Here is a 21,244-nt window from a genome sequence, read left to right on the forward strand (position 1 = left end):
AAAAGCAGTGTGTAAGACTGGTGGAGGAGCACATGCTGCCAAAATACATGAAAACTGTGATTAAAAACCACCAGGGTTATTCCACCAAATATTAATTTCTGAACTCTTAAAACTTTATGAATATGAACTTGTTTTCTTTGCATTATTTGAGGTCTAAAAGCTCTGCATCTCATTTTCTGCAAATAAATGCTTTAAATGACAATATTTTTATTTGTAATTTGGGAGAAATGTTGTCTGTAGTTTATAGAATAAAACAACAATGTTCATTTTACTCAAACATAAACCTATAAATAGCAAAATCAGAGAAACTGATTCAGAAACTGAAGTGCTCTCTTCATTTTTTCCAGAGCTGTCTATTTTTATCTGATTAATCTATCTGATTAATCAGACAATATAAATGCTCCAAATTGACTGGGTATACAACAATATGTTTTGAAAACTTTTTTCCTTTTCCTGCAAATTTAGAGTTTTGAGTTTTTCGTGCAACAGAGATGACACAGTCAGTTTTACTGAGTTAGAGAACTTCTTATGTTTGTTATGGATACTCTCGTTCCACAGTGCCCACACCACCGACACACACACTCACACAGTTCCAATAAAGCAAACATCTCCTGATCGATATGTGCCCAGCGCTGTGAAGTCAGCATGTTTGGTTGCTCCTCTCTCGGGGTCAGAATGCAGAACCACAGTATTTATTCACTTCATAGAGCAGCAGCAGCCAGACAGCGTTACTGTGGACCTAAACCTTTAGACTTACAGTTTAATACAGGTTTTATCTGATTAACCAGAGAAGCCCGTTCGTCTGACCGGCCCTGTGTCTGGGTCAACTAACCAAAGATGGACTACCTAAGGAAAGTAGTTGTTTTGTTCTTAATGCTCCAGTATTTTGGTTGGAATACGTTGGCAGGTAAGGTAAGTATTAATGCATGTATTTTTTTATTTTATTTAAATTTTAAATGTGACTTTTAACTTTAGTATAACAGTTTGAACATTTTTCCTTTTTACAAATGCTGGGTTCAGTTACATTTAATGTGTCTGAAATACATTGATACATATTCCTCGATCAGGGTATCTGCAGTTATGTGTAAAATAAATGTACCAGTAAGATTTTTTTTGTATTTTTTAAAATTAAAACCACTTTCGCAATAACAAATTTGCTAAAATCAAACAACACCAATATACAGTATATTACATTTACTGTACACTAAGCCTATGAAACATAATCATAAATTAGCATATTTTGCTCAAGCAAAAATAGAGCTGTTTATGCATTAAAAAAATTGCTGTTGCGTAACCCACATGCTTACAGCACTGCCTTTGCTGGCTAAAAGCAAATTTCACTTATTTTAGTCTGTCATTAAATCAGTAAGCAAACATCCTATCAAATTTGGAAACTGTAAAATGCAATGCACAAAAATAATATCCAAACTAATGCATATTTATTGTTTGTGGCATTTTGAAAGATATGGGAGAAAAATTTACTAACCCCCCTTTTCACTAAAACAAAAATAAAATCTATCTAAATATGAGAATAATACTATTAGTTTTGTCAATCATTAAAAAAAGTAAAATAATTAAACATTTTGTGATCAATTATTCTAAATTCTAAAGAATTTGAGGTCTGCATCTTTTAATTTCAGATGCAAATAAGCAACTAATGTTTATTAACACATTTGGCACCCAAGTACAAAAAAAAAACTCAACAGCTGAACTTTTAAGTCCTTACTTTTAATACTCCTTGCTGCCACTCACAAGCCTCTCTCTCGCTGATACATTCTCTCAACCAGTTACTAAGACAAACAAGCCGATCTACATTCTACATGTTACCTGCAAGTAAGAATTGTGAAGATGATGCGACATTAAGAGGGCTGAGTTGTGCTGTTGTTGCATCGCTTAGTATTGTTTCATTTGCCTCCATCACATTAAAGTGACTAGAAATCTTAAATGTTAACTCTGAATACATAAGTCTGCACCCAGGAATGATTCTGGGCTCGTTTGGGGGAGGAGCTCATTATTGCTGGTTTGTTTTCACACATATAAAAACTTTTTTGAACCGTGTATCGATTGCACAATCCTATACAGCAATTTTCTGTGTGTAGTTACATAAACACATCGTTCCACCATGCAGGAGCTCCTCAAAGCAGATTATTATCCATGCAGGCCAGCGAGACACAAGCAATTATGCTGTCAGTACCTGCGCTCACTCCACAAATGTGAGATTATTAGAGTACTCTCGCTCCTGTCCTACCGGGAGCAGACAGCTTCCACACCTAGCACGGTCTACACCCGAGTGTGCTTAAAAATGGACCCTCTGAGTCGCTCCCAGGCTCGAAAACAGCATTCACACTTGACTATGCATACCAGAAAAAACAAAATGTACCAGAGTCTTGCAAAACAAAGGCTAGTATGAATAACAATTTTTTTTTATTATTTAATTAAAATTACTGTGTTAATTAGCCAGTCCTAATAATTGTAGTATTATATCATTGCTGTCCAATGAAAAAAGTTGGGTTTTTTTTGTTGATTTGTAGTTTACTATATAATTTGAACAGACAAACTCTTCCCTACACTGTGCCAAAATTCTTGATGAATGGACCAATAGAAAGTCTTTAAAATGACTTGAAATAAACTCTTTTTACATTGCCTTTCATTGACCGTTTTGAAGGTCTTTTCTCTCACCTGTAAAGTTACTGTTTTGGACATCCTTTTTTTTTCATTGGGCAGCGACAATATAAATTTACTCACTTAATGTGATGGCTGGATCTGCATTGGGGCACAAAGACGTTTCACACGTGTGGCATAGTGTAGCTTAGGAACAGTCACAAATCATCTTCTACGTTGATTCAGGCTCTGTATTCGTTTTGCAGATATGCGTGTAAAGTACAGAAACTCCTGATTTACAGAGAAATTCTAAAACGTTCTAAATTTTTAATCAAACCTGGATTGCAGACCCACAACGAGTCAAGTAGAACAGCGAATAAATCAGTCTGATTCAGTAAAACAGCAACTATATATAATGCCCGCCCATAAATTAGCATGGGACTATTTCAAGACCCCCTTAAAAGGTTGCAAACCTCAAATTAGGCAGCCATTTAAAAATATATTAAAGATTTGTTTTATTTAAGAATTTATAAGGCTTTATCTGTAGATACCCTGATTGATGCTAACAAGAACTAAAATCTATCCAACAAAAAGGAATTGTTAAGTCAAACAATCAAAAATGTCCTTTTCTACTTTTAGCATTATTATCGCTACAGATTAGTTACTATATGTTTCAGACAGTATATTTTCTTAATTAATAGTGCCATATACAAAAATGTATTTTTATTAAAGACCTGTCACAATAATTACGTTAGCAACTTATCGTACAATTTACAGACATGACCTGTATAGGTTTTTGCTGTAGTGTTTTTTATGTTTTATTTATTCAGATTATTTAGCCATAGATTTTCAATGGCTCAGTAATTACAAGTGCTTCTTAAAAGGATGAAATTGCATTACTATACAATTATATTATCATTATTTTAAGTAAAAGCACATAATAATAACATTGTTTATTACCGTTATCTTTGAGTGTATTGTTTAATACAAAAACAGTTACTGCAACAAAACTAAGGCTTGATATATTTGAAACTGCTCTAAACAAGATGTAAAAATATAAATATATATTGCAATATCAGCCCTACTACAAGTTACTATCTGTGTATGATTTATTACAAATAAATAAATGATCTGGACATCTTTGTGGAAATGGTTTGGTTTGCGGTTTGAGGGATGACACTCAGCTCTTGTGTAAAGTACAGGATCAGTCAAAAGTTTGCACACACCTCTTCTCATGCTTCTTATGTGTTTTCTTACTTTTTATGATTTTTTTTACATTGTAAAATTAATATTGAAGACTATATTAAAGCTCTACGTGAATAAATACAGAATTAGTTAGTGAACAAAAAGTGTTAAACAAACCAGAATATGTTTTATATTTTAGATCACATTTCTCACCTGGAATAGTTTTCTCAGTTCTTGAATAGTTTTGGGCTGTTATAATATGTTGCAACAATTTCATGCAGTAAGTTCATGCACTAAGTCAATTAAATGCCACCAACATGTTAATTATTAGGAAAAACTATTATCATTGCCATGTTTCTTAAGCATATCAAAATATATGTTTTTAATATATTGCCCAGCCCTAGTGCAACCGCAAAAAGAGCCTGCATAATCAGACAGTGGCTTCTGGACACATTCCTGGTTACACATTGCAACAGCTTACATAAAATGCGGCAGGGCAGGGAACCTGACCTCAGTTTTCCACTTTCTGTGAAGAAAGAGTGTTTTAATTCTGATTTATATATATAAAGACAAACATCCAACTGAATAACAGGAATGATTTAGTGAAAACTAAACTTTTTTTGTTGGAAATCATCTATTTACTACAAATTATCTGACTTTGCTATGTGATTTTCTTTGGGACGAAGATATCTGGAGCAGAAGTCATCAACTTTGGCCACAGGCCACCCACCTGGGCACCATTAATGCAGATGAGTGCAAATCTGTCTGATATTACAAGGTCAGTCTATAGTGATTGTATAAGAAAGCACATTTAACAGTTTTCGTTTGTTTTTAGTACAATCATATTTCTTTTAGGGAAATTAATATTTTTGGTCAAAATCGAAACCAAAAACAAACATATTTTTTCATAGGATTTAATTACACTAGCCACTTTTCTTACCACTGAATAAATTATATAACCTAAATGTATTTTGTTTGTATTTTGCACTTGACATGTTAATATCTCAGCAGACAAACCAACAAAACACAATATGTTTCAGCAGCACTATTCTCATCTAACATTTATCTAGCTACTTCAGAAGTGCTAGTTTTGTCATTAACATACCTCAGCAGTAGGGATAAGAGTCACAGGGCTTCTCATGATAATGATGCGATACTCAATATAACACAAGACAATTCTCTATGATACTTATAAATACTCCTAAGTAAATAAGTAAATACCAGGAATTAATGATTTATTGGTGTCAGTTTTACAGAGTTTAACAATCAATATTCTTCATAGCAGGTTTAACCTATTCATTTGATTATTGCACCTATATTTCAATATGAATATTTATATTTGCAGCCACATATCGATAATTTATTGCAAACAAAAATGATATGATTTTTTTTTGTCACAGGTACAGTCATTTAGTAGATGAAAACAGATGCTAGAACTAAATTAGCTGAGCTAACATTACTTTCCTAGCCCTGTACAGCTTAAATATATGAGCTGGAAATGGTAACAAAGCAGTAGTACACACATACTGAGTGTGAAGCAGTTACACATAACATTTTATTCAATTTATGTATTTAATTAATTTTATTTGGCAAATATTCTGCGTATCCCTAATTTCTGTTACATTGGGTCCTGTTTTGTCACAATGTAGCATGCATAAAAATATATATTTTTTATATAAATATATATTTATATAAAAGCTCTTAAAACTTAACACTGTAACTGATTCCTGTATTTTTTTTGTTTACAGTAAATTCATACAGTAATAACTGTTAAATAATGCTAATGTTAATAGTGTAAGGTTGTAAGACTGTGAAATGTAATGCATCTTTGGATGCCCTATGAAAATATTTGCCACCTATATATTTAACAGTTTATAATTAAGACGTTTTATAGTGATTTACTGCTATGTTTTGAGACTAGGCATCAGGCAAAAAAAAAAAAAACCAGAAATACTCAATACTTAGAGAGTATCATATATAATCTACTCAATATTTTTAAAGCAACAATTAACCCTCTCTTTGTTTGGGTCGGGTAAATATAACCTGCATTGATTACCTATTTCTATATTATGTTACACCAAAGTTAAATCATTCCTACTGGCCCCTGACCTTCTTTATTTTCTTAATAAAATAAAGCAAGTGTGGACTCTTGATTATCAAGGCAAACTTAACTTAGGTATTTCGTTATATATTGTGTAATGGTTGAGTGCTGTAGGCCATAAGAGCAAGTTACCATTTACTTTACTGGAAAGCATGTCTTTACATGACTATGCTGCCTGGGAACTGTAGTGCAGTAATGTTGCAGTGTTTCTGCTTCCAGTGTTTTACTGTTTATTTACAGTGAAATTCTTTACAGTGTATGGCTAGCTATAATTTTACAGGGCTTCATTATCAACTAAAGCACCATATATTTATATATAAGTGAATAATGTTATTATAAAAGGTAATTATAGTATGGTAATGTATAAACCTAATAATATAAGTCTGTTTGCAGTGAATGACTATTCTTATATTACATTAACCCTTGTGTGGTGTTCGGGTCTGTGGAACCCATTTTCATTTTTCATCAAATTATGCTAAAAAAATATTTTTTCTAACTCTAACTCATTGGCATTGGCTCATTTTTTGTGAAAACATATATCAAAACACATTTTCGATAAACACACACTGTACACCCTCCCCCCCTACACATTTATATTACATACAGTATGTTTGGCCAAGAGCTAATAAACATTGCTTCATTTGTAAATTTGAAACTAAACAAATTTTCTACTCATATCTTGAGTTTAATTCATTTTCTTTTACATTTTATTGAAAAACTAATAAAAAAAGAGTAGCACTTTTTAAAAGAAATGTAACATAAGAAAGGTAAAGGGCAAATATTAATCATGTAAGCTGTTTATATTGCTTGCAATTTAGGTGAAGTGAGCATGTGTAAAGCATTTTAATGTAAAATTGCTTAATTTTGCTGAATTAAATACAAGTAACAAAGTAAACGAGTAACAAAAATATGAACACCACACAAGGGTTAATATGCTGTAATCTTTCTCCACATTGAATCAATGTAATTTTACAATCCTTTTATTGGCAACTTTTTTGCCATTAACTTACTGTAGAAGTTTCAATAACCTTTTTGCAGTCTACTTACTGTGATGTGTATTCCTTACCTTTACCAGCATCAGGTCCTTCTTTGATTTTCGGACACTTGATCCAGAGGGCATCATATTCTACGGAGACACCAAGGAGGGAAAGGACTGGTTTGTGCTTCTGTTACGTGATGGGATTCCTGAAATGCAGATAGGGAAAGCAAATACACTGGTCAGCGTGCAAGGGGGACCGAAGCTCAATGATGGAGTCTGGTACAATGTATGTTTTTTACATTTTGTTTTAAATGAATCATGCTGAAGTATACAATGAAATAAATGATGAGTAAAATTCACTTTTAAAAAGTTTCGCAACATTCTGCATTTGCTTTTTTTTAAGTACATTTATTTTAAGATAAATTTCAGTAATTTTAACTTTGTTTCAAGACTTAAGTGTTTCATAGAGTAAATAAGTGAACTGAACTTCAGTGACCTTTACTTAATTTCTGCATACAATTTAAAATTACTTAATTTATACAATATTTCTCAAATAATTTATGATTCATAATATATTATAATTCATGAAATTTAAATATGTTTTGTTAAAACACACATTTAAATATTTACATAATATCAAAGATTTATTTTGTAAACAGAAAAAAGTCTCACTGTCTCAACACATGGATGGCATGTAATACATTATTTCTAGTATACTAAAAAGAATGTATTACATGCCATCCATGTGTTGAGACAGTGTAATGTGTGTGTTTTAACTAAAAATATTTAAATTTCATGAATTATAATATATTATGTATCATAAATTATTTGAGTAATAAATGAAATAATTGTAATTAGGTAACATTGTATGCAGGAATTAAGTAAAGTTTACAAAAAGAAAGGATTGATTCAGTAAAAATAAATGAAGTAAAGTTTACTAAAAGAAAGGATTGATTGAAGTTCAGTTCACTTATTTACTCTGTGTCACTCTATTTAAATCTTGAAGCCGAGTTGAAGTTGAAATTTACTCAAAAAAAGCAAATGCAGAAAGTTGTGATTTTTTTATTTGCGAAAGTAAATTTTCCTCATCATTTTTTTCAGTGTACAATCTGAAAAATAAAGATTTATTAGTGATCCTGAATTATAACTTTAGAGACATATTTATACACATTTCATTTCAAGCACAACTATTTTCCACTGAAAGGTTTTCCAGGGAAACAAAAGTGGTTTCTCTATGGGAGAAATGATGAATTGAGGGCCTGATTTCCCTTATCCAATACAGCAACTAGGGATGGACAAGAATTTAATATTAATATGTATTGTGGTAGATAAGGGCTGTGACCACAATGGCTTTATATTTAATAAACAAGAAAACAGGTAAACCACTTTTATTCGTCAATTTGACCCGGTGCATTTTTAATTATCCAAAAGATCCAAAAAAAAAAACCTAACAAGAAGTGTGAATGTGAATATTGCCAACTATATTGCTAATTATTCTATCAATATTTAGTCCTATGGTGTTTCTTACTTCTAACAGGTAATGGATCAATTAGGATAATTTAGTTTTTAAACATTTTTTAATGTTTCACTACTTTATTATTTTGAAATACTAACATATAAAACAGTAGTTTTACATATCATTGAAACATGTTTGCAAATATGTGAGATAAACCCTTTTTATATTATATGTTGATTACAATAATTAAGGCGAGCAGAAAACATTTCATACTATAAAAAAATACTTTTAACTATGTTTCAGATAAATTTGACCAGTAGCATAACAGGAGGGCAAAGATATTTTTTTGTTCATAATGAATGTTCTTCCTGTGTGTGGGTGACGGACAGCTGGAGTTACGCAGTGAAGGCACATTTGTGGTTCTGGAAGTGAACAAAAGGCCGGCGCTGGTGGTGGGTGTGGAATCGGATCAGACAGAGGCTGTGCTGACAGGAAAAATACGACTTGCTCTCGGAGGGATGCTGGTGGACAAGAAGAAGCTTTTGCATCAAGTCAGTTACAGTTCTGATGCTTCCTACTCCTTTACACTGTAGTTTGTACATTGTAAACTTTTTTAACAACTGTCCCAAAGTTTTTAATCAGTTGTTCGAAACTGAAAATCGCACTATTCCCATTTATGTGTAACATTACTGTTGTATTTATTCGTACATTTTTCTGCTGCCATAATGTCAACTGACATAGCTAATTGCTATCTTACATCCCACCAAAAGTCTGTTTTCACACCTTCCTCCTGCCTCGTTTAAATAGCAGCAGTGCTTCTGAATATAGCTAAACTGATGGGTGTGGTGGTCTGGAAATTACGTGTGTTACGGTAAATTTTTGGCATATTGCTATCTTGGCATACACTCTAAAAAACAGAGGTCCGATATGAGTAATTCCTTAAAGTAATAAGTACAGATTTGTACCATTTAACCAGACAAAAAGTACATTCAGTATTCTTTATCTGCAGTAATAAACAATCTATATATTAACTCTACATTTTTTATTTGAAAGCCAGACAATTTTGTATCATCAAGTTCTTGACACATATTCAGTTGATGATAAAGTTTATAATCTTTATAATCTCACCTGGTACAAAAAACAAGGGTACAAAAAAGGACTTTCACTGAAAGGTACTTTTTTTTTGTACCTCAATATAAGATACAGCCCCAGCGACAAGCTGTGTACTCTTTTAAACACAAATTTGTACTTATTTTTCTTAGTGTGTAGAAAAACACAGGTGCTCCACTGGCTGAATACAACCTAGACAGACGTCAGCAGTCAGACGTTCATTGCTATCTTGACTGTTAACTGTCAACACAGACGCGTCTGACTGAAATCTAAATTTAATACTGATTCTTGCTCCTGTAGTTCAAACCAGAGCTGGATGCTTGTATAAGGACAGGGAACTGGCTAAACCTCAGCACTCCATGGGACACAGATCCAGACTGGGAGTCTCGGCCTTGTTTTCCTGAGATCAAGAAAGGAAGCTACTTCCCCGGGACAGGAATAGCTGTGTTTAATACAACTGGTGAGTAAAAGAGCAGCTGTTTTTATATGGTCACAGAATAAAATATATATAATACATTTGGTAACGCTTCCTATGATTCCTGTATTCATAATACATTATATGGCGTATGTAACTCTTTATATTCACTGTTATAAACTTGTATAATGATTAAAAGAACTACTCGTCAAGCCAGTAAAACACTTATTATGCTCTATAAAGCATTATATAGTACATTTAATTTCCTTTATATTAAAAGGCATCTCGCAAAATGTTTTAATGGTTTATACTTCATATGTTTTATACAATTAACTCTGCAACTTGTCTTTATACAGTCACATACCTGTATAAGTACTTCTATATACAGTATGGGTTATTAAAAAAGCCTATGCCAGCCGTTATAATGTGTGAAATTAAGTAAAGTCTGGTCAATAGTATTTTATTACACTCTAAAAAAAAAGAGGTACGATATGAGTACTTTTCTGTACTCAGAGGTACACTCTTCATGATTGTACCCTCAAAGGTACAATATTGGTCTTTACAGGGTCAGAATTTTTCCCTCTGAAGTACAAAGTCTTTTCTAACAGCAATAAGTACAAATTTGTACCATTTAACCTGCAGACAAAAGGTACATTCAGTATTCTGTATCACTGCACTAATAAACAATATATATTTAATTGCACATAATATATAATATATTAATTGCACATTTTTTATTTGAAAGCCAGACAATTTGGGGTTATCAAGTTTTTGAGCCATATTCAGTTGATGATAATGTTTATAATGTTTATAATCTTTACTGGCACAAAAACCATGGGTACAAAAAAGGACTTTCACTGAAAGGTACTTTTTTGTACCTCAATATAAGGTACAGCCCCAGCGACAAGCTGTGTACTCTTTTAAGTACAAATCTGTACTTACTTTTTTTAGTGTGTACATTACATTTGCCATATAATTAATTATAAATGCATTTGTGATTGTGATTAATACAAGATTAACAGGAAGAGATATTACATTTACATTTTTTCAAGTAAAACCTTTGTTTGATTGTATTTTCTGTTTGATATGTAGAACTGGTTACACTTTTTTAAAACATTTGTACTTTTATTTACGTCTAGCTGTTTTTAAACGTGTTTAAGAATATTTATTGTATACTTTTTTAATATAAATTTCAGTACTGTGGCAGGTTAATGTAGTACACTATTTTGATACATTATTATTATTATTATTATTTTATACAAAATCATAGTCTTTATAAGTTATTGTTGTTTACAAAGAAAGTGTTGCTCTTTAAAACATGCTAACTCTTTTTTTATAAGCTGAATAAATGTCTGAGGTTTGATAACAGATGAATGACAGTGTCCTGGTTAGATTAGCAGGTTCTTTTGTTTGATATGATATGTGAATTATGGCTACAGTTCACTCCAGTTTTTAGTGATTACCCTCACAACACCGGGATGCAGTCAGTCTTACACAGCTGTCTGCTCACCTCACATGACCTGGAGATGGATATGAATGTTACGGTGCAAAAAGGTGATGTCCTTACTTACAGGTTTATATTTTAATGCAGATCTTCCTGGAGCAGAGACAGAAGAGAAGGGAATTACAATTGAGGTCAATGGATCATGGCAAGGGACATTACTGAGTCTTCAAAGCCCTGGTTTTGAGTTTATTCTGTCAGAGAAAAAAAACAAGGTATGAATACAAATCATAACCTCACAACCATTTACCAAAATATGATGTGCAAATTTAAACACCTGAAAACCTAATGCTGGCATAGTATTACTCCAAAAGCTGACATAAAAGTACTTTTTACATAATTTCAATAATGCAAATATATAAGGTTTAATTAAATACAGCCCATTATTGAATACTGATTATGTGATGTAGACTCTAACAAACAAAATGTATCAATTATCAATTTATCATTTAATATACATTTTTTAAGAAATCTTGCCCACCTCAATATTAATTTAAAATGTTAAAAAATACATTTTTCCACAATGTCTGACTATTCTTTAACCCCTGTGTGGTGTTCATGTTTTTGTTACTCGTTTACTTTGTTACTTGTATTTAATTCAGCAAAATTAAGCAATTTTACATTAAAATGCTTTACACATGCTCGCTTCACCTAAATTGCAAGCAATATAAACAGCTTACATGGTTAATATTTGCCCTTTACCTTTCTTATGTTACATTTCTTTCAAAAAGTGCTACTCTTTTTTTTATTAGTTTTTTAATACAATGTAAAAGAAAATGAATTTAACTCAAGATATGAGTAGAAAATTTGTATAGTTTCAAATTTACAAATGAAGCAATGTTTATTAGCACATTTGATGAAAAATGAAAACGGGTCCCACAGACCCGAACACCACACAAGGGTTAAATATTCTTTAAATGTCTGAATTTACCTTTAAAAGGGTGTAATTGCATTATTATGCTGGATCATTATCATCATATCATGGTGTGTTTTTGTCTATAACAAGTTTAAAAAGGTTTTTTCAACTTTTTCGCAACAGTAGGTATGTAAATTACATGTGCAATAATATGTAAATAGGTATATTTGGATGTTTATATTGTAACTATATCCTTGATGTAACCTTACTTAACTTTGGGCAATGTTATGCAGGTAGAGCATGCCTGCATGTTTTAGGTGCTTTCTTGCTCTAAAACATCTGATTCAAAGGATTAGCTTGTTATCAAAAGTCAAAATAGAAAGTTACATTTGATTTATCCTAGCTTTCAAAATTTAGAAGTTTTTCTCCCAAAAAATATAATTTATGCCATGTACCATGTAAATGTCCTCCAAAAATGTACTTAGAAAATTTAACTAAACTACTTTTACTAAATAGCAGTACTTTCAGTAGTAATAAACATTGTTAAAATGCTTACACTGTTTTATGATTGGTTCAGTCACATGAAGGGAAATTAATCAAGTTTTATTATATATCACTACATCTATGATCTACAACTATTTATTTTATGAATATTTTACTATGTGCATGCAAACCAGAAATATGTGTATATTATGGAAATTTAGCTGATATTTGCACATGTCTAATGTCTTAACGAATTATTAATAGATACTAGTGAAGGCATTATAAAACATTTCTACATTTTAATGCCCAAGAATGTTGCAAATAATAATAAATTGAGACATTCGTCGTAAGTATTGATAATTATATGCACCCTAATTGTAAATTGTTACCAATAATTGAATGAATACAGGAATTAATTTTGCTTTTCTGCTGTGACAGGATCTTACCATGGAGCTAAAAGAAGGATCTGAATCTGGCAACACTGCTCTCTCTTTTGAAATCACCAAGCTAACACTGACCATACTGGAGCATTCTCTATTGCTTGATGGTAAATCAGTGCTCAAAGATGAAACTATTGACTTCCTCTCTACGTGGAGAGAGGGGATGCTCTTAGCGTTTGGTGGCGTGCCAGGTAAATTTGTGAAGTAGAAGTTTACAGAATTTTTTAAAGAATTCTGTGCAAAAAGTCCCTCTTATTTTTATCAGCTTACTTTTACAGCAAATTGCTGGTGTAAATAAAAAAAAATGCTCTATGTCTCTAATATACTGTACCAGTGTAAAGTTTGGAAACACCTTAAATTTACAGTTTACTTATTATTTTTTTTAAATCTGAATTGTAGATTAATACTAAAGTCATCCAAACTATGAAGAAAAATATGTGGAGTTTATATTTTAATTAAATTCTATTCATTTTTATTTATATAGCACCAATTTTATTTTATATAGACAACAAGTGTTGTCACAAAGCAGCTTAACACAAGCTTCTTTGCATCCCAGTCAGTTTTATGAGGTAGAGTCACCTGGAACTCAGGCTTTCAGTTAACAGCTGTGCCTCGTCAAGAGTTAATTACTTGAATTTCTTGCCTCTTCATGTGTTTGAGAGCATCAGATACAAGAACTACTCAAATAAGTAAAGAAAAAATACTTCAATAAATGAAGGGCAGTCAATCCTCAAAAATTCAAGAACTTTGAAAGTATCCTGAAGTGCAGTCGCAAAGACCATCTAAAATGCTATTATAAAACTGATTCTCATCAGAATCGCTGCAGGAAAAGAAGAGCACTTTTAGTTACTACGTGATTCCTTATGTGTTCCTTCATAGTCTGGATGACTTCAGTATTCTTTTAACATGTAGGAAAAAAAAAATAAAAACATAGAATAAGAAGGTGTGGCCAAACTTTTAACTGTTACTGTGTCCAAGAAGTATTTGATCCCTTGCTGATTTTCTTTGTTTGCCCACTAATAAAGACACTATCCTTCTGCACTTTTAATGGTAGATATATTCTAACATGGAGAGACAGAATATCAAGACAAAAATCCAGAATATAATTTTAAAGAATATATTTTAATTAATTTGTATTTCAATGAGGAAAATAAGTATTTGATCCCTCTTGCCAAACACACTCAATACTTAGTGGCAAAGCCTTTGTTTGCAAGCACAGCGGTGAGACGTTGTTGTAGTTAACCACAAGTTTAGCTCACACACCAGGGGGAATTTTGGCCCACTCTTCTTTGCAGATCTTCTCTAAATCATGAAGGTTGGTGGGCTGTCGCTTGGCAACTCTGACCTTCAGCTCCCTGCATAGATTTTCGATCGGATTGAGGTCTGGCGACTGGCTGGGCCACTCCATGACCTTAATGTGATTTTTCTTGAGCCAATCCTTTGTTGCCTTTGCTGTATGTTTAGGGTCGTTATCATGTTGGAAGACCCAACCACGGCCCATTTTCAGATCCCTGGCAGAGGGGAGGAGGTTGTTCCTTCAGGATTGTGCGGTACATGGCTCCATCCATCTTCCCAGTGATGCGGTGAAGTAGCCCTGTACCCTTGGCAGAGAAACACCCCCAAAACATTATGCTTCCACCTCCATGCTTGACGGTGGGCACAGTGTTCTTGGGGTCATAGGCAGCATTTTTCTTCCTCCACACATGGTGGGTGGCGTTGAGGCCAAAATGTTCAATTTTGGTCTCGTCTGACCACAAAACCTTCTCCCAATAACTTGGTTCATCTTTCAAATGATCATTGGCATACTTGAGGCGCGCCTCCACATGTGCTCTCTTCAGCAGGGGTACCTTTCGGGCACTGCAGGATGTGAATCCATTGTTGCGCAAAGTGTTGCCAATTGTTTCCTTGCAAACTGTGGTCCCAGCTGCCTTCAGGTCATTTGCTAACTCCTGCCGAGTGGTTGCAGGACGATTTCTGACCGTTCTCAGCATCATTGCCACCCCACGAGGCGAAATCTTCTTTGGAGCACCGGGCCGAGGTCTGTTGATTGTCATGTTATACTCTTTAAACTTTCTGATAATTGCACCAATAGTTGTTACTTTCACATCCAACACCTTACTAATCTTTTTGTAGCCCATTCCAGCTTTGTGAAGGTCAACAATTCTGACTCTGAGGTCCTGTGACAGCTCTTTGGTTTTACCCATGTTGGAGACTTGAAATCTGTGTGATCTGTCTGATTCTGTGGACAGGTGTTTTTCACACAAGTGATTAGTGAGAACAGGTGGCTTCAGGTCAGGTAACAAGTTGATTGGGAGTGTCTAACTGGTCTGTAAAACTGCTAATGAATACTAAGGGATCAAATACTTATTTCACTCCATGAAATACAAATCAATTAATATATATTCCTTAGATTTATTTTCTGGATTTTCTTTTTAATATTCCGTCTCTCCATGTAAGAATACATCTACCATTAAAAGTATAGAATGATCATGTCTTTATTAGTGGGCCAACGAAGAAAATCAGCAAGGGATCAAATACTTCTTGGACTCACTGTATATATATATATATATATATATTAGGGGTGTGATGAGACACTAATATCAGGAGACAAGATGAGACACGATACTGGGTTCACGAGAACGAGACGAGATTTAAAAATAAAATTTTAAAGAAAACGTCAAAAATGAAAAATGGCTTAAAAACTAGAGTTTTATTTGACAAAATCATATAACGCAAACTTAACAGACTGGTTACTCTCACACACTGATTTTATATAAAAATAAAAAAAATAGAATAAAAAATAAAACTTTTCTAGGTTTACTTTAGGTACAAGTACCTATGAAACAGTCACGTGTAGGATTTACTTACAGTATTTACATATGGTTTGTGTCTTGTTGGTCACTCTGTTACCATTTATTGTTTCCACTGAAAAGCCAAAATGCAGCCAGACATACAACTTAAAAGTAGCAGGAGAATCTTCTATACAAATACCTGAACTTTCCATGAGATCTCGTCACACCCCTAATATATATATATATACATATATATATATATGTATATATATATATATATATATATATATATGCAATGGTGCTCAATAGGTCTACTTTCACTACATCAGGGGTCACCAACCTTTTTGAACCTGAGAGCTACTTCTTGGGTACCAATTAATGCGAAGGGCTACCAGTTTGATACACACTCGTGAAATTACAAATTTTCTCAATTTACCTTTAATTATATGTTATTATTAATAATTAATGACATTCATCTATGTGAAGACACAGATATCAATAGGCAACACTATTATTATAAATCTCTGCAAGTGTTTACATTTTATATTATTTTTTAATATAATATTACATATTATATTACATTATATTGTATAATAATATATAAACTATAGGCTATCTCTAAGCTAATATTAATGTAATATAATCTAAAATTACATCAATGCAACTGTGATTTAAAAAAAAAAGAATAGCAACAAAAATGCTATTTTTAGACCAGGCCTGCAGGCTACTCATAAGGTCCTTGCGGGCTACCTGGTGCCCGCGGGCACCATGTTGGTGACCCCTGCACTACATGTAGTACATATTGGCCTTTAGTGTGTGAAAGAATAAACTGACTTGACTTGACAACACAGCTCAGGTATACTTTTTAAATTCTTTCCCAGGTGAGGTCAAGGAATCAGAGAGTTCAAATCACCTCCAAGGCTGCCTGGAGAAGATTCTCATTCAGGGACAGGACATCGATCTTGATCAGGCCTCCTTCAAACACTCATCTATTTCATCTCATAGCTGTCCTGCAAAAGCATTGAATGAACTCACTTAAAGCTTGTACACAATCTTTGTTACAACAAGCTCAAATCTTTAATTTGCATCAATGACCATTAAAGTATCACCTGTTTAACTATTTTAACGTTGCTGCATTTATACTCATTAAATAATGCTTGAGAATAACGTAGATTGAGATGTACCTACCTACCTATTTGCCTACCTACCTACCTGCCAACATAACTACCTACCTGATTAAAACTCGCTCTGTGACTTAAAAACTGCCTAATCACCTACCTAGATATAAGCATAGCTTGATATGCAATCAGATTAGCATTTTCAGATCTTTGAAAGCAAGATTTAATATCTATAATTTAAAACAAACAGACTAGTAAGAATGCCCCAAATATCTAAAACTCTATTTTTTACCAACTGAATTTCAGATACCTTTAACTAGACTTTTTTCAATAGTAAACTTTAACTATAGTAAAGATTCCATGATAGATTTTATTATCATAATTTGTAACATATGACTATTTTAAAATTACATTAGGAACAATATGTTTAGTCAGAAAGACTTGACCTGATGTGATAATACTACTAGTAAAAATTAAATTGTTGATATCTGCGATTCGAATTTAAGCAGGTGTTTGGGACAAACAGTGTAATAAAAAATGAATTTCCAATGTTTTGCAATTAATCTTGTATGCATTAAACAGCACTAAACTATAATTGAACAACTCATTAGCAGTAGAAGTAAGGCATAATGTATCTTTACTCATGTTTTAATTCTAATGCAGTTACAGTATGATTTAGGAAAGTCAATGTGTCTATCAGTTGGTATTATCCAAATTAAATTTTGTTACAGGGTCAGTGTAACGTTAGTTTGTCAGTTCAATCTTTTCATTTATGGCTTATTTTTAAAAGAGAATCTTAGGTGTAAAACTTCACTGTTTAATTTTTCCATTTGAGGTAGTAAAGAAGACTTGAGGTTTCATGAATTTTTCCAATTTATCTGAAATTCAGGGAAAATGATCTACCACAAAAGCAAAAGTTTATGTTATTTAATGTTTTATTGGTTTCAAAGTAATTGCAATTCACATGAAAACAGCAAAATATCTATCTCAGCAAACCAAAAACATTTTTGATAGCACACAAAGAGAATAAGCACCAGTCTTATAAGTACTGAAAGATTATCTGAAATAAATAAAGCAATTACTAAAGAAGTTTAAGAAATTTTACACAGCTACAAGACAATCCGATTTAAATTTAATACTGCCTTGTCTAACATTTCAAAGTAGAATTTTTATTTTGGGTGAAAAGAATAGGACCTGGTTCAATCCAAACGTTTTCCATTTAATAGTTTTCCATACAGTTAAAGGAGTGGCAGTTTCCACAAAAGTAAAATTGTTTTCTTGCCTATTATTGCAAAAGATAAAATAATTTAAGCTACTACTTTACTAGGTTTACATACAGAGGTGTCACCTAAAATCATTAGTCTTGGAGAAAGAGGTATATTAGTTTTAGATAAATGTTCAATAAAACTTTTAAGCAGGACTGGTATGTTTCCTTATTTCAAAGGAACACATTTCAGCTGTTGACGGAAAACATATGGTTTAGGGGTTAGTGGCTTATTAATAAGAGTACTCCAGTGTACAGTCACTATTTTGTTAAACATAAATGTTGGTGTAGAGTTTAGTTCTCAGGTCATATTACGTGTTTATATTATTATTTTGAGAATTAAAATAATAATGGCGTGATATCTGGCCATAACCAGCAGGCTGCTCAACATACCCAGTTCCCACTCATTTCTGCTGGTCATGCTCGGTCCAATACCGCCATCTACTTGCATTACATTGGTATTTCGATTTTGTTTTAGGGTTTTAAAACACTGGTAAATTTTAGTCTCTGCAAAATTTAAGTTTTTGACCTTCAAACCCTTAAATGTGTTAACTGCAGAAAACCAAAAATAGCTAACTTTTAAATGGATGTGGTAGGTTTAAGATCTTTAGAAAATGGATTTAAGATTATGTAAGACTTTTTAAGGATCTGTAATACCCTGTTTATAGTATTTAAATTATTTAAATTATTTATTTGTCTTGCTAATGTAGATAATTAGTTAGCTAACCAAGCTAGCTAGTCACCTAGATTAGCTCAAATATAGCTAGCCTTTAAAACGACATATTTCTGCTCAGAAAACAGAATTTGCATAATTAGCTTCCTAGCTAACCTAAATATGTTAACTTGCTAACTACCAATACTGGAGATGGATTTAAGACAATTTAAGACATAATTTGTAATACTCTATTCATAGTTTTGAAATGATTTTTTTAATCATTTTAATTTTACTGCTAATGTAGCTAGCCAAACTAACGTTAGCTAGTTAGTTAGCTAGCTAATCAGCTAGTTTAGCTCCAATAGCTAGCCTTTAAAACGACATCTTTCCACACAGAAAACAGAAATACACAAAACTCCATCATCAAAATGAATCTAATAAAATAAGAACATTTCTATATTTTATTATTTTGTGAATTATGAATGCATATTTAAACATATTTACCTCAGGTTTGTTGAGAATTCGCATCATTAGCACGCTAGCTAACCTAGCTAAGTTAGATAGGTTCAACTAGCTACCTACCTAACTAGGTTACCAGTTTGAGAGTTCGTATTCCTCCGCCTCTTTTGAAAAGAGGCTGTATAGAAACGCATCACTAACATCGCTCAGCGCCGCTCAGTAAAATAGTCCCTTAACGTGTAATAGGTTTGCATTTTGTAAACTGCAATGAAAACAAGAAGTTGGCTTTTCCAAGCCAACTTAATGATTAGATTGTATAAATATGTAGGAACGTTTAAGGACAAATTTTACTCTCTTAATTTTGCTCTCTCGTCATAGGTAGGAGCTGGGAATATTTTTATAAGGAGCTGGGGATATTTTTATAAGGAGCTGGGAATATTTGTATAAATGCTAGCTATAATAATAATAATAATAATAATAATAATAATAATAATAATAATAATAATAATAATAATAATAATAATAATCGGATTAACTAGTTTATATAACAGTTACTACCCTGCTCGGCTCAGACCCGGCGGCATGGGCGGGCATTGGCGGGCAGTGCCCCCCCACAGAGTCAGCTATGCCCCCCCTGACTGGACTGGAAGCCGTATATGTTTTTTTTTTTTGTTTTGTTTTGTTTTCACCTCTGAGTGAACATCTTTCTATTTTTCCTATCTCAGTTTGTCAGTCATACAATTCAACCAATCAGTGAAGGAAGGCAACGTTCTAGCCAATTACAGTTGGAGGGGGGCGGGTCACTGACTAAAGTTCATACTTGAGAAACAGCTACGCTCACCGTTGTTCGTGTGGCATGGATATTCGGACTTATTTCCAAACAAATAAGAGGACAACAAGTGACACTGGAGTACATGAGAATGGACAGGAAGCAGCACCATTCATTTCAGTTGGAAACGTAAGCGTTGAAGTCAACACTGGAGTAAACACAAACGCCGTCTGCCACTCTACTAAAAGTGGAGTAAACCTCTTTCTGCTCACCACACCTCCTCCCTCACATGCACAAACTTAGGTTTCTTGTTCTGCTCCTTGTACTCCCTAGCTGTTGTAGTTAACCCTCCTAGCATGAATGTTTACTTCAGTCAGTGTTCTGACATCAGTGCTTATGTTTTTCACTGCATGTGTTTTTGCATATATTTGACTTTTAATTTAATTGAATGAACAAAGCACTGCACTATTGTTTTTTGTTTGTTTGTTTGTTTAGATTTTGGGATTTTATTGACAGATTGTTGTTTCTCGGCACTGGAGTCGCCATAGAGCCGCTGTTCAATTTGAAGCAAATAAAAGGCTTTTTGAAAAAAATGTGCCCCCCTGAAAAAATACAATGCCCCCCCTTTAAAATGTTTCTGCAGCCGGGTCTGGCTCGGCTACCCTCCATAGGTGGGAACTGTTTAGGAAGCTGGTGGGTATTCATGGTGAGGAAACGGCCTTTTGTTTTTGCATTGTTTTTCAATTTGTTTTATGATAGGTTTTACAAAACACTGCATACAAAATTTGAAAGAAGGTTCTCCCCTGCGGCTTTCTGGCGCTCAGCTGCTACCTTCTTGAGTTCCTCCATAACCTGCTGTTTCCTAATAACCATGGTCATCCTCATGCTTCTCTCCTTCTCTAGCTGCTCCTTAACCTTAGGCTTTCGCTCCATGGCCGTCTTTTCGCGCTCCGTAAAATCCCTCACCCGCTTCTTAAACCTATACTCCCTCACCAGAAACATGCTCTCCCGCTGCTGATATATCTTCTGCATCCGCTGAACCTCTTTCCTCTGCTCCCTA

At 33.2% G+C, this 21,244-nt stretch overlaps 1 protein-coding gene across 2 annotated transcripts; it reads left to right on the top strand.

Moving 5' to 3' along the window:
• Positions 1–696: 696 nt before the first annotated feature.
• Positions 697–17,045, top strand: shbg (sex hormone-binding globulin). 2 transcript variants are annotated; one of them, XM_022670286.2, is made up of 8 exons: positions 697–912; positions 4,473–4,564; positions 6,963–7,152; positions 8,712–8,873; positions 9,733–9,892; positions 11,439–11,563; positions 13,126–13,318; positions 16,801–17,045. In XM_022670286.2, exons 1-8 carry the CDS (start codon positions 838–840, stop codon positions 16,956–16,958), a joined length of 1,155 nt encoding a protein of 384 aa, XP_022526007.2. In that variant the 5' UTR covers positions 697–837; the 3' UTR covers positions 16,959–17,045. The 2 variants fall into 2 exon arrangements, with proteins under 2 accessions (XP_022526007.2, XP_022526006.2); XM_022670285.2 differs by having other exon boundaries at positions 13,126–13,234.
• Positions 17,046–21,244: the final 4,199 nt, after the last annotated feature.

Source organism: Astyanax mexicanus, chromosome 15, assembly GCF_023375975.1.
Source record: "Astyanax mexicanus isolate ESR-SI-001 chromosome 15, AstMex3_surface, whole genome shotgun sequence".
Lineage (NCBI taxonomy): Eukaryota > Metazoa > Chordata > Actinopteri > Characiformes > Acestrorhamphidae > Astyanax > Astyanax mexicanus.